Source organism: Artibeus jamaicensis, unplaced genomic scaffold, assembly GCF_021234435.1.
Source record: "Artibeus jamaicensis isolate MK-2021 breed Jamaican fruit bat unplaced genomic scaffold, CSHL_Jam_final contig_851, whole genome shotgun sequence".
Taxonomy (NCBI): domain Eukaryota; kingdom Metazoa; phylum Chordata; class Mammalia; order Chiroptera; family Phyllostomidae; genus Artibeus; species Artibeus jamaicensis.
Window position 1 is genome coordinate 8466542 of NW_026521986.1, and position 13549 is coordinate 8480090.

Below are 13549 nucleotides of genomic sequence, written 5' to 3' on the forward strand. Positions count from 1 at the left end.
TCCCTGTCTTTCCATTTTGATCACATTTGTATTTCAAATACCACGGGGTCTGTTGCTAAAGCTAAAAACATTCTGTCTTGCAGGAGTAGAGGTGGGGGTGGTTGGAGAGAACACATTCCCTAAATAAAAGAAATGATCAGGGATGGGAAAGTTAGGGGGCAATTGTTCCACTTTCCTTTATTCTCTTTGCTAGTCAGTGTGAGGTTCTACTCCTTCCTCTGTTGTCCTCCCCCAGGACTACATCTCCCAGCAGGCTGTGCCCTGACAGCTCTCGGATTTAAATAGGATTCTGGGCTACGCTTAGAGCCTGGCTGTTGCTGAGAGCTCAAGAGGAACTAGAAGAGGGAGAAGCAGAAAGAAGCCGCCAAGAGTTAGAGCCAGACCAGGAGCCCGAACCAGAGCTAGAGCTGAGGCTGTTTTTGCTAAAGAAGCAGCAACTAAAGAAGTCGAAACGATGATGGTTTTCTTGGGACTGCTCAGCTCCTTCCTTTCCTTCCTGTACATGATAGCTCCATTTATCAGGTTTGTGTTAATTCAGTAACTTCAGTAATTTTGCAAAGTCCTAGATTGGGAGCCACGGAACTTTTAAGTAGATGAATTCTCAGCTGCTGAAAGAAAAGAAGGGGCTAGAAGTCAAGGGAGAGAGGGCAGAAAGGGCAGAAAGGAAGGAGGTAATCATGGATATCATGAAGGAAAACCAGAAAGAAGCACCTGGGGCCGGGAGTGGAGGGGCTGATTTGAATTCTGGTGCTAGTGGAAGGCTGTGCAGATGACTATTAAATAGCTTGACAGATACCTTACGTGGAAGTCCTTGCTCTTTCACTCTGTTCCCTTGGGCTCCTCGGAAGGTCTTCCTTTCTTCATTGTTTCCAGTTAAGGTGTCCCTGCTGGGTTACCACGGGTGGTCTTTGCTGAGGGACTCATTGTTAAGTACAAGGCATTTGGGGAAGGAAACAAACTCTCTTCCCTCAACTAATGAAGGTTTTGGGATGGCTCTTTTGATGTGGGGTTTCTGGGGGTGTCAAAGAAATGTGTGTTCTGAGTAGAGAATTTTTAAGCTGCTGATGATAACAAAGGCTACACGGACCTATCAGGGACAGGGTGTTGCTCTAGGTCCTGGCATAGAAACCTGGGCTCTCATTTGAATTTTGCTACCATGAACAAATGATTTGAACTTCTCTGAGCCTCAGTTTTCTCCACTGTAATGTAGAGATAATAATAGAGAGACTGAGAGGATCTAAATAAATTCCCTGTGGAAAGTGCCTAGCCTAGTGCCTGGCAGTTGAATAATCCTCAGAAAATCATGTGTTCCCCTCCCATCCTCTTTTGGGGACCTATCAAGTAAACTCTATGTAAACAGACGCTCTCCAGACAGAGGTCTGAAAAGGGGTTTTCTCTCTGCGCTGGAGAGAGAGGGCTAGAATGGAGGCTGTAGAGGGTGGCAAAAATCCTCCGAAGAGGCTGGCTGGCTTTCTAAAACTGGAGAGGGAGCTCCGGAACCACATGAGTGTGGGACCCCTTCCTTCATCAGTTATTTGCTGTTGGTGCTTTTTGAAAACATGATGCTCAGGACTACTGATTCCACTAATGCTCTTTGCACATTTAAAAAAAAAAAAAAAGCAGATTAGAGGAGGAAGCTGACCTCTGGGAACCTCTAGAGTGAAGAGCTTTGTTATTTTTGTTATCTAATAAGGAAGGTCTCCCATGGCCTCAGCTCAAGAGCACTTATTCTGTATGCCCAGGTGACCATTTGTAGCTCTTGGACATATGACCTTCTAACCTTAACTGAAGAGCAGGAACCCCCTTGCCCACTGGGAAGGTGTCCCCTGCAGGTCAGCTGCTTTAGGTCTCCTGATGGCAATGGAAAGGAATTCTTCTCTGAAGCTGGATGGATTTTATGTTTCTCAGTCTGGGACTGGGGAGGATGGTGCATGAATGCTTTTGTTTCCCTTGCCTGTAGGAAGTTCTTTGCTGGTGGGGTTTGTAAAACAAATGTGCAGCTTCCTGGGAAGGTGGTGGTGATCACCGGCGCCAACACGGGCATCGGCAAGGAGACGGCCAGAGAGCTCGCTCGCAGAGGCAAGTCCTTCCACTTCTGTGCCCACGGGGCAGCCCTTCTCACCCAGGCTCTGCCCACATTTCCTTGTCTTTTTTCCTGGTCTTGGAGGCTCTGGCCAGGAATTCAAGGAACCTGGGATTCAAGTCCACCTGTGACACCAACTTACTGTGTGGCCCTAAACCTTCCTTCCTCCCTGCTCCCTTCCTGTTATATAAAGTAAGAAAAGCAGTGATGTCCGTGTGTAGGATTGGTCAAGTCCGATACTCTTAAAGGAGATACTAAGCAACATTAAATATCTGAGTGTAAAAACCAGGGCTCCCAGCCTGGAGTTGAGCTGATAGCCAGAAGAATGAGCAGTATGTCAGTGAGGATCCTGAAGTGACAGTATAGCCACCCTCTGCTTTAGGGACGGCTAGAGGATGCTCTGTCCACCGGTCCCAAGCTCACTTACTATATGTTTCTCAGCCTAGGGCATGAACACGTTGCCCTTTTTTTCCTTCTTTTTTTGGCCTCAGGAGCCCGGGTATACATCGCCTGCCGAGACATACTGAAGGGGGAGTCTGCCGCCAGTGAAATCCGAGCTGATACAAAGAACTCCCAGGTGCTGGTGCGGAAACTGGACCTATCGGATACCAAATCCATCCGAGCCTTTGCTGAGGGCTTTCTGGCAGGTAAAGCCCTAGTGGGTAGCTGGAAAAGCAAGCAGCTGGGTGTGGGAAGGGTTGTTCCACCCTAAAGCATCTCTGATCCTTACATCAGAACTCTCCTGGGTTCCACCGGACAGGTTCTGCCGCCTGAACCAGCCAGGCAGGAAAGTGGCAAAGGGATGGCAGGTGGACAAGCTGGGCAGGATCCTTATCGTCTCTGTTCCTCTGCAGTGGGGATGTTGAAGGTATCAACTCCCTGTCTGGGCTTGTGCCCCGACGTCAAGGTGTGGCCCTGATGCCACGCTTTTGCTCTTCTTTATTCTGAGAAGCACCCTTCTGTGGCCACAAGCACCAAATGAGGTTGTATTGCTGCCAAAATTTCTGTATCTTGGAAAATAACCAGCTTTTACCAATGACTATGAAATCCATGAGGAACAGGAACAATGTCTGTCTTGCCTTACACTGTATGCCCAGTGCCCAGCAGAGTGGGCCTGGCCCAGAGTCAGTACTCAGGACTTATTTGCTGAGAGAAAGGATGAATGAATGAATGGTGTCCAGGAAGATAGTGGGAACTAAAGCTAGGTCCAAAGGCAAGATGTAAATACGCAGGTCTGTGAGGGATAGTTGGCAGACCCCTTGCAAACTACAGGTTTCCCTGGTTGTGTTATAGAGGAAAAGCAGCTCCATATTCTGATCAACAATGCAGGAGTGATGATGTGTCCATATTCCAAGACAGCTGATGGCTTTGAAACCCACCTGGGAGTCAACCACCTGGGTAAGTATCTTCGAGTGGCTGAGCAGTGAGGCTGACCCCAACTTGCCCTCTGCAGGTACAGATGGTCTTACACCGGTGCTGAGGATCTCCAGTGGTCCTATTAGACGCCAGGGTTCCAGACTGGACATACTGTTTTTTTTGTTCACTATCCCTCTCCTGAGCAGTCCAAAAAAGTGAGATCCTTCTATCCATACCATTAAGGAATTACCAGAGGGAAAAGGGAGTGGGGGTGGTGGTGGTACAAGAGGGTTTAAGGGGGTAAATGGTGACGGAAGGAGACTTCACTTGGGGTGTTGAATATACAATACAGTGTACAGATGGTGTATCATAGAATTTTAACCTGAATTCTGTACAATTTTATCAACCAATGTCACCCCAATAAATTTAATAAAAGAGTAAAAGAAAAAGAAAAAAATAGAAATCCCAAACTTTGGAGACACCAGGAAGAAAAAGGCCATTCTTGGATGGAGCTGTGGTAGCACAAGGCTTGCCGAGCAGGGCCAGGCATGGGGCTGCAAGAATCTGTGTTTGGCTGGGGGAGGGGGTCACATCTATAACTGAGGGCTAAGAAAGCCAAGAGTTGGTTGATGGAGGAGGCAAACCTTGAGACTTGAGGTATGAGAGAGGCTGGGTTAAGAGTTCAAGGTGATGGCTTAAGGGAGGAGATCGTGGAATGTATCCTCTGACCCTAGACAAATGTTATTTTCCCTGATTATGCCACTCTTCCCTCTGTACACAGGTAAGCCCGGACCCACAGTTGAGTGATCATGGCCATAGCGGGGTTGGAAGCCAGCAGGTAGCATCTTTTTTCCAACTGGGGGCAAGGGCAGAGGTTCAAACAAGGACAGATTAAGTCTATATGGCCTTACTGCTGGTCTAGCACTGGCCCTTGCCTTAAGGAATCCACTAACTCAGACTACCTGACCATTAGCACTGAGTTACAGAAGATAGTAAGCTAATGCCAAAGTCCTGTCGTTAGCACCCACACCCTGAGCCTGAGCAGCCACTCCACTCTTCGGTGTTCCCTGCTGGCTGTCCCTGCAGGCCACTTCCTTCTCACCCACTTGCTCCTGGAGCGGCTGAAGGAGTCTGCTCCTGCACGGGTGGTGAACCTGTCGTCAATGGTCCACATTGCTGGCAAGATTCGCTTCCACGACCTCCAGGGTGAGAAGCGCTACAACCGGGCTTTTGCTTACAGCCACAGCAAGCTGGCCAATGTGCTTTTCACTCGCGAGCTGGCCAAGAGGCTCCAAGGTAAGTCTGGAGAAAGGGCCAGGGTTTGGATAGCAAAAGCAGGGCCTTCAGTCCAGATTAGAGGTTCCCAGAAATTTCTGAAGTCAGGAGGTCAAGCACGCGCATTACAGTGGTAGCTCTGTGCACCAAGGGGAATGAGATTGAACGTGAACAAAAACAGGGTTCTTGCCCTTGGGAAGCTTAAAGTTGAATGAAGTTTGGGAACCTATAGTTACCTTACATGTCTGTCAACTCTTATATTTATTATCTCATTTTACTTTTCACAAACAACTGCTTGCAACAGGCAGAGCAGGTATTATTATTATATGGGTCCAAACTGTGGTCCAAAGAAGTGGTCAGTCCAAATCTGTATGGCAAGCAAAGGAGTCAGGGCTGGAGTGTGGGCACTCTGCTTAAATCCAGGGTGCTTACATCTTTTTTTTAAATTAGGATTCTAAAAAAGATTTTATTTATCTATCTTTAGAGGGGAAGGGAAGGAGGGAAGGAGAGAAATATCAATGTATGGTTGCCTCTCATGCATCCCCTGCTGGGAACTGACCTGCAACCCAGGCATGTGCCCTGGCTGGGAATTGAACTGTGATTGTTTGGTTCGCAGGCCTGCACTCAATCCACTGAGCTACAGCAGCCAGGGCCAGGATGCTTACTTCTGCACGCCATTTGCTGAGGCTCACACAGTGAACTGAACAATAGGGGTGCTACTGCCAGGAGCCAGGGAGCCGGGGCTGGATGTCTGGCCACTGGGTCTAAGTTCTTGCTCTAACACGTACTAGACATGTGTGTACATGGATATATATATATCTATATATATACATACATACATACATATATGAATATATGTGTGTGTTTGTGTGTGTATGGTCCCTTTAACCTTCCTTGACTTCACCTTTTCAACTCTCAAATGAAGTGATGCCTCTCTCAGTCCTATGATTCTGTGATTTTTCTGGAGTTTTCCTTGAGTTACTGCCTTTGACATCTGCAAATCACGGGGACTGTTTGCTACACTGAATAAGGCAGAGTTCGGGAACAATGGTATTTACTATCAGAACACAGAAGGTAGAAGACTAGGGTAATCATTAAAAGAAGTAATAATAATGACAATAATAATTGAGAGTTTTGTGTTTGCCATGTACTGTACATAGCTTGCTTAACTCATTTAATACGATATCCCTATGAGGCAGGTACTATTATTTTCCCCCTGGTCTACAAAGAGAGAGAGAGAGATTAGGAAACTTGACCAAGCAAGTGTCCTAGTTGAGCCAGGATTCAAATCCGGACAGTCTAGCTCTGGAGTCAAGGCTATTTACCTCAGAGTTCGTACCTTGGCCCTGAAACCTGCTAGAAATGGCCTTGGGCAATTTACTTTACCTCTCTGCAATGAGCCTCCGTTTATTCAGCTGTGCACGGGCATCTTAACATAACGTACTGCACAAGCCTCTTTGAGAATCAAACGAGATAATGCAGGTAAAGCATATAGTGGGCCCTTTACATAATAAGTACTAAAAATAGTAGAGGCACTAGGGGTGTCTTGGGGAGTGTTAATCCCTATCATCTCCATCAGCACCCCTCAGTTTATACCTCATTAGGTATGCTTACCCGGCAAATGCAGCTCCAAACATTGGCTTTCCTCCTTCCAACCTGATTGCTTCCCTGAAGCCCTTCCTATAGAAGTCCCTAAGATGCCACTGTCAATAACTGCTGCTACTGCTGCTACTAGTAATAGTAATGCCACTAGTACAGGTTGTTGTTTCTATTACCAATATTTAAGCCACAGAGAAAGGTGACATTGACATAGAAGGACCTTCAACCAAGCATCTTTTGGAGCACAGAAGGCTGAGAAAACTATAGATCTTTCTGGAAGAGGTTAATTAATTACTAGTCAGATTGTACCTGGCTAGGAGAAGAGTTCTGTTCCCTGAGTCCCTTCTTGGCACTTGTGCATTTTGCAGCAGGAGGTGAGCTGTTTCTCGGGGCTCAGAGTGTGTCCCTGGGCTGACTGTGCTTGCTCTCTTGGCCCTAGGCACAGGGGTCACCACCTACGCAGTGCACCCAGGCATCGTCCGCTCCGAGCTGATCCGGCACTCCTTCCTGTTGTGCCTGCTTTGGCGGCTCTTCTCACCCTTTGTCAAGTCGGCGCGGGAGGGTGCACAGACCAGCCTGCACTGCGCCCTGGCTGAGGGCCTGGAGCCCCTGAGTGGCAAGTACTTCAGGTGTGTGGAGTGAGGGCAGGTTCTCTCCCCAGCCTGTGTGCGGGGTGAGACACAGGGCTCCCTGGGCTTTGCACCCCAGGCGACCGAGTTTGTACCTCATAGCAGAATCCAGGTTTGAGCTGGGTCTGCAAACCAAATGCTGTTACTTTTCCCAGGGAACTTACATTAGAAACTTGGCAAGAGTTGCTTTGATGGCAATATTGTGTACCTGTGTGCCAAGTTTCCAGGAAAGATTTATAGCTTTCTGAGAGCTGTTAGAGAAGACTGTCTCTATTGATTGTGCCTTGGAAAGGACATTAGCAGACTATCTGGGTCCTTTTTCTCCTTGTTGAAGCTTTTGGCTGACTTTCTTCATGTGTTCTTTAATACTACTTAGCACAAAGCATGAGGGCAAGGCCACTGTCCCCATGCTGCCAAGACTGGCACTATCCGTTGCAAAGTACAAATAGACATTCAGTCTTGAGTCTTATCACAAACTCAGTTTGGGAATAAAGAGAAACCTGGGATTAAATCTCCTTCCTTTTCTGTGACTTGATCCTGCCCAGTCTGCTTTCTTGTCTCACTTCGTTCAAGGCTGCCCTTCGGTGCACCATTCGTCAGTGAAGCGTAGGAAATAACCTCAGTGTCCAACACTAGGAGGTGGATAAGTAATAGCTAATGTCGTCTGAGCTCTTGCAAAGTGGTGGGCACTCTTCTAAGTGTCTTACATGTGTTAATTCACACGATCGTCACAGCTCTATGAGGTAGATAATATTATTACCCCCATTTTATAGGTGAAGAAACTGAGGCACAGAATAACTAACTTCATACAGCTTGTAAGTGGTAGACCTGGGTGTCGGACCGCGGTAGTCTGGCTCCGATGCTGTGCTCTTCAGCACTGGTTGCCACTTGCCGCATGTGGCTGCTACCGAGCACTTGGAACATGGCTTGTCCAGATTGAGATGTGCTCCATGTGTAAAATGGGCACCAGATTATGAGCATAGACATGTAAAATATTTAACTAATAATTAGTAATAATGACTACATGCTGAAGTGATTTGGCTACATTGGGTTAAGCAAAACATATTACTAAAATTAATTCCATGTAATTATTTTTTACTTTAAAAAATATACTTAAAAAAGATTTTATTTATTTATTTTTAGAGAGGGGAAGGAAGGGAGAAAGAAAGGGATAGAGACATCAATGTGTGGTTGCCTCTCATATACCCCCTACTGGGGACCTGGCCCACAACCCAGGCACATGCCCTGACTGGGAATCAAACCAGTGACCCTTTGGTTCACAGGACGACACTCAATCCACTAATCCATACCAGCCAGGGCTACTTTTTAAAATATACTTTAACATTTTTTACTAGAAAATTTAAAATCTGTGGCTCACATGAATGGTTCCCATCACATTTCTATTAGATGATGCTCCTCTAGAGTCTGAATTTAATGTCACTGCCCTCATACATGATAAAATATTGCTCTCACTAAATGAAATATTTCCAGATAACACTTAGTGAGACAATGTTGGTGATAGAATATCACGAGCAAAGCTGCGATACAGAACTGTGTAATTATCATTGTAAATACAGTAATCCGGTCTGGAAGGACACACGGCAAACCACAGTCGTGGTCGCTCTGAGGGAGTTTGGGGGAGAGTCAGAGGGAATGGGAAGGAGGAGTGCCACTTTTTACTCCCGGTACTTCTTTATTATTTAAAAAATGTAAAGATCATATACTTATTTATTACTTGTACAATTAAAAAATATATTTTTAACAAGAGAAAGATATCCCTCCCAAAATAGATACAGGACAATCCCGGCTTTGTATTAAAGAGCGCAAGACCGTGGAGCTGTTTATATACTCATACAGACAAAGCAGACAAGAGTATAAGGAAAAGTAATGACCTCATAGGCTTTTCTTCTTTATCGGTACTGTGTTTTCTGTGAATGTAGGCCATGAACTGCAGGATTAGTAGAAATACCTACGACTTTGTCACCCATAAAGGTATGATATTTGCACGTCACACTGCAGTTGCTGCAGCTTTCTTACGATGTCACTTCCGCTCTACCACTACTTTGAAATCCAGCATTTCTCAGGCCCAGGGCTGACTCTTGTTAATAAAGGAGCCCATGTATTACTATGTCATGGATTCTTTACAATATCTAAAAAGTGCATTTCAATACATTTCGTTTCTTTTCATCTGATATGTTTTATACATCTGGAAACATATTCTGAGAAAGGCCGCATGCTTTTCTGGATGGTCCATGTCCACTCCTGGATGTTTATACTCTTTCTCTGACCTCCAGTGACTGCAAGAAGGCCTGGGTGTCTCCAAGGGCCCGGAACAACAAGACGGCTGAGCGCCTGTGGGACGTCAGCTGTGAGCTCCTCGGAATCCAATGGAAGTAGAGCAGATAGAGGAGCCACAGCTTCGTCAGGTCTTGTCTGCGCCATAATGAAAGGGGACCGAGGAGAAGGCCACCCCTGAAGGCTTGTCCTCCCGGCTGGCTGCTGTTACGAAACCTGGCCTCCTCCGATTCGCTGACCCTCCCGGAAACCTTTACACACCACCCTCTCGTGGGATTGGCCCTTGGCATGAGATGTCCACACCTACACAGCATTTTCTCCAAGACTTGCAGAGCCGGCCGGCCGCCCTCTCAGGGCAGGAGGAGTGGGTAGACGTCAGGCCGAACATAGGGATGGTGAGAAGAGCCCGGCTCTTCTTGGGTCAGTTTCCTCACCAGTACCAGAAACACTAGCCAGCATGTTCAGCGGAGGTGACAGGAGCATCAGCATTACGCATTTCTTGGGACTATAGACTCAAACTCTTTACTGATCTTCTTTGAAACACTAGTCACATCTCTGGAGTCTGGACAAACTCAGGAAAATTTAGCTTAACCGTGGCCAGCTTTGGTCCTTGTTCTGAGCACCTTGGGGCCATTGTGTGAAGCTGGACATTCCCAGTTTATTTTTCTACTTCTTTTTTAAAAATTGAATTTTTTCCCTAGCTTTATTGAGATATCATTGACATATAACAGTGTGTAAGTATGGACCTTCCCATTTTCAACCATGCAGATGGTTTCCTTCCCTAAAGCATACCCTTTACCTTAGTTTGCAGAGGAAACAGGCTACACATCTCATTTGCTTTGTTATTTTCCCAGGGTAGCAGGAGAGCAATGGGACAAAGTGAGGAAGCCAGTCTTCTCATTCAGTGAGTAGTATCTCACCCTACTCACCACCCACGACCTTTTTACAATATTGCATCTTATAATGCATTATTGAGATGGTGTAAAGTAAGATGCTTTGGTTGGGTATTTTCTCAAGTTTCTTCCAGCTCTCACATTTTATTATCTAAGAAGTGATAGAAATGACTTCAATCACACCAAGGCTGAGCTTCTCTGTAGATTAAGGCCAGAGGGAATATGGGACTTCACTTAACTGGATACGTGGATGCAGAAACGCCAAGCCCTGATAAACTCTCTACCTGAAATCTCTTTTCCAGCCTCCCTGCTCTCCTGTGCTGTGGCTCGGTGACCTACCTACTTCTTGCCTCCTGTGCGGAAGGTCACTAAGAAGAGGCAGGGAGATGGGCCCAATCTGTCAGCCGATAAGCCGAAGTCACGTTATTGGTCCTGTTCTAAAGTATCCAAAGGACATCTGGTGACAAAATGTCCTTTTCTTCCTCAGCAAGTAGACTTTTTAAAAAAACCTTTTTATCATGGCAATTTTCAAATAGACAAAAGTAGAGAAAATAGTGTCGCAAAGCGCCCTGTTGTTCAGCATCAACGTTGACATCCTGTCAATCGTGTTTCATCTTATTTCCCCCTTGACATTTTTTGGGGGGTGCAGTGGGATATCCAGATACCACACATTCACCAATAAATACTTTAATGTGTGTCTAAGTAAGAACACCACAAGCTCAGTGATCAGAAGTAACCGCCCAGGACGGCCTGGTCACGGAGTCCTGCCTGGGTGGGTCACAGCAGGTAGTCACGTCCCAGGTCTACAGCTTCCTCAGCAAGGGCCGATCTTTACCTTGAGTGAGCTCTGCCCATGGTTCTTATGCATCTGGGATAACATATCTTTGAAGTATCAGAGCGATTTTCTGTTCTAGACTCCTCCTAGGCACAACCATCAGTACCAGAGCACAAGACCTCAGAATCCCTTTGTTATCTTGTTCCCGACATCCTGTTTCTACCTGCTGTGAGTGTTAATTATTAACTATCCTCTACCCACCAACGTAATTGTGTTTCTTCACGTTCCCTTTTATCCGTGTTTTCTACTGCCTCCTTAATCCACCACCAATGGATCTCACGTGACCCTCTTATGTCTCCTCCTTTGATTCTAATGTATAAAATGTGTAAAATATGTGTAATGTGTAATGTGTAAAATAAGCCACAAAATTGCCATTCTCCAGAGCATTTCTCAATCTATTGAGACTTTGTTTCTCATATTTCATCAGTTTGGCTGAAATAAACTCATAAAAATTTTCTATAGGCTTGGACATTTCTTACATCGACACGTAGTTGCTAAGCAACATGAAGAATTCCTGAGGATCATTTAATACTTGGAGTTCAAATTTCCCTGGTTATCTCACAAAAGTCTTTTTATTGCTGGTTTGTTCAAGACAGGGAAAGAGACGTGGTTCTCCTGAAAAAAGCAGAGGCATGAATCTCCTTGTGCCTCATTGGCCCAAATAAATACTGGCTCCCTTGTAAACAAACCACTGCAGCCAAGGATGGGCTATGTTAGTCGACTTAAACCAATCACTTCCCACACCTGTAGCTGGGGTCCATCCCACCTACCCCACCCAGTGGGGAATGTAAAGCACTTGAGTTAATTAGGATTAGCTGTCCCCAGAAGAACCGCCTGGGGTAGGTACTGTTGTTGTCCTCATTTTACTGACACAGAGAAGTCACACAGCTTGCCCAGTTCATATGGCTGATACGCGCAGAGTGGGCCCAGGCAGTCTGACTCTGGCACCCGCATGATAACGGCCATGCTCTACGGCAGGGGTGTCAGATTCATTTCCACCAGGGGCCACATCAGCCTCATGGTTGCCTTGAAAGGGCCAAGCTAATTTTAGGACTGTATAAATGTAACTACTCCTTAACTGTTAAGGAGTTGAAATTACATTTGGCCCTTTGAAGGTAACCACAAGGCTGATGTGGACCCTGATGAAAATGAGTTTGACACCCCTGCTCTATGGCTTCCCACAGTGGAAGAAGCAACTAATTCCCTCAAGGAAAATTCTGGCAATGTGAATGAGCAAAGGGGTAGAGGGGCGAAGGGGAATACTGGGAAAGCAGTCAATATATGTTCACTCCTGAGACCTGTTGCCTCATAGGTTGTTGGGTCTATTTCAACGCCTGGAGACGGGGGTGGGGCGGGGAGAAGAGGAAGGGTAGAGGGACAGGAAAAGGCCATGCAAGGGTGGGAGACGGGGCTGGTGAAGAGTATGAACTGCACTGATGGTCCTATGTCTCCTCTAGGCTGGAGGAACAAGCAGACGTCAACGCCCAGGACCGTGAGGGCTGCTGTCTGTGCAGCAAGGACAGCAAGCCGACCACGAGTGTGAGAGCAAAGGCTCTGTAAACACTGAGGCACAAGGTGTGGGCTTGGGTGGGGGTGTTATGCTTGTCAGAGTCAGCTGGTTGTAGGTAGAAGAAACAAAGCAACACGTGGCCTGCAAGGAGTTGGCTCCAGAGGCCACATCGAGGCAATAGGCTGGTACTGGTATTCTAGCAAAGGCGGAGCTGGGAAGAATCCAGCTGATTTGTACACGCCAAGACTGGTGCTGGAGGAAATCACACCCCCCTGGCAGACTGGAGCCACTATCCATCACTGGCCATCATCGTCAATTGGGCTTTCAGTCCTGCCTCGTCGCCTGTTCTCCCAGGGCTCAGGATGGATCCAGGGGAGTGTATACAATTCGTGGGACCATCTTTCAGAAGAGAATACAAAGTTACAGATACAAAATTAGGTACAAAAGTGGGTGTTGATCTAGAAAGGGAAAAAAACCATGAGAAACTGGGGTGGAAATTTAGTTTTCCGAGGTCTCTTCAGGAATTTTACCAGTGATGCTCGCAGAAAATGGCTTTCTGAGGGCAACTTGCCTTGCCCTCCACAACTAGAATATGATTCCCAGCAACTCACAGGAGCCCAGGGAAGCTTTAAAAGCTTCACAGTGAGACTGCCTCTCCATGGTTCATGTCCTCTCCATGTTCTCACACCACTGAGCCCACCATCTCCCACTGACAGGTGATTCTTCCTCTGATTTCGTACATAACATGAAAACCGTCAGCCATAAGCTCCTGTAACTTTCTGCTACCAAACCAGCAAACTCATTTGTATCCCACTCACAGCCTCTTCCTTTCCACCTTCTACATTAAAAGAGGTATCACTCGATCCATTTTTAATCTTCGTATTGTGAATTTCTCTTACAACTGTCTCCTAGTTTAATCGGAGAAAGAGCTCATGTTTGTTTGCCGCCCTCTCTCTTTCCTGTTTCTGCCCTTACTACAAGGACACATGGCAGAAGTGCCCATCTTAGTCTGGGGTAGTGAGAAGAAATCAGAGAAGACCTCCTGAACTGAGTGTCCTACCTGTAAGCAAGACC

At 46.4% G+C, this 13549-nt stretch overlaps 1 protein-coding gene across 3 annotated transcripts; it reads left to right on the forward strand.

Annotated features, from left to right (window-relative positions):
• Window positions 1–323: 323 nt before the first annotated feature.
• Window positions 324–13349, forward strand: RDH12 (retinol dehydrogenase 12). 3 transcript variants are annotated; one of them, XR_005079638.2, is made up of 8 exons: window positions 324–522; window positions 1961–2079; window positions 2575–2730; window positions 3377–3481; window positions 4526–4735; window positions 6753–6942; window positions 9237–11133; window positions 12423–13349. XR_005079638.2 is itself a non-coding variant. In XM_037125964.2 (7 exons), exons 1-7 carry the CDS (start codon window positions 455–457, stop codon window positions 9337–9339), a joined length of 951 nt encoding a protein of 316 aa, XP_036981859.1. In that variant the 5' UTR covers window positions 324–454; the 3' UTR covers window positions 9340–11722. The 3 variants fall into 3 exon arrangements, 2 of the variants coding, with proteins under 2 accessions (XP_036981859.1, XP_036981860.1); XM_037125964.2 differs by lacking the exon at window positions 12423–13349 and having other exon boundaries at window positions 9237–11722; XM_037125965.2 differs by lacking the exons at window positions 4526–4735; window positions 12423–13349 and having other exon boundaries at window positions 9237–11729.
• Window positions 13350–13549: the final 200 nt, after the last annotated feature.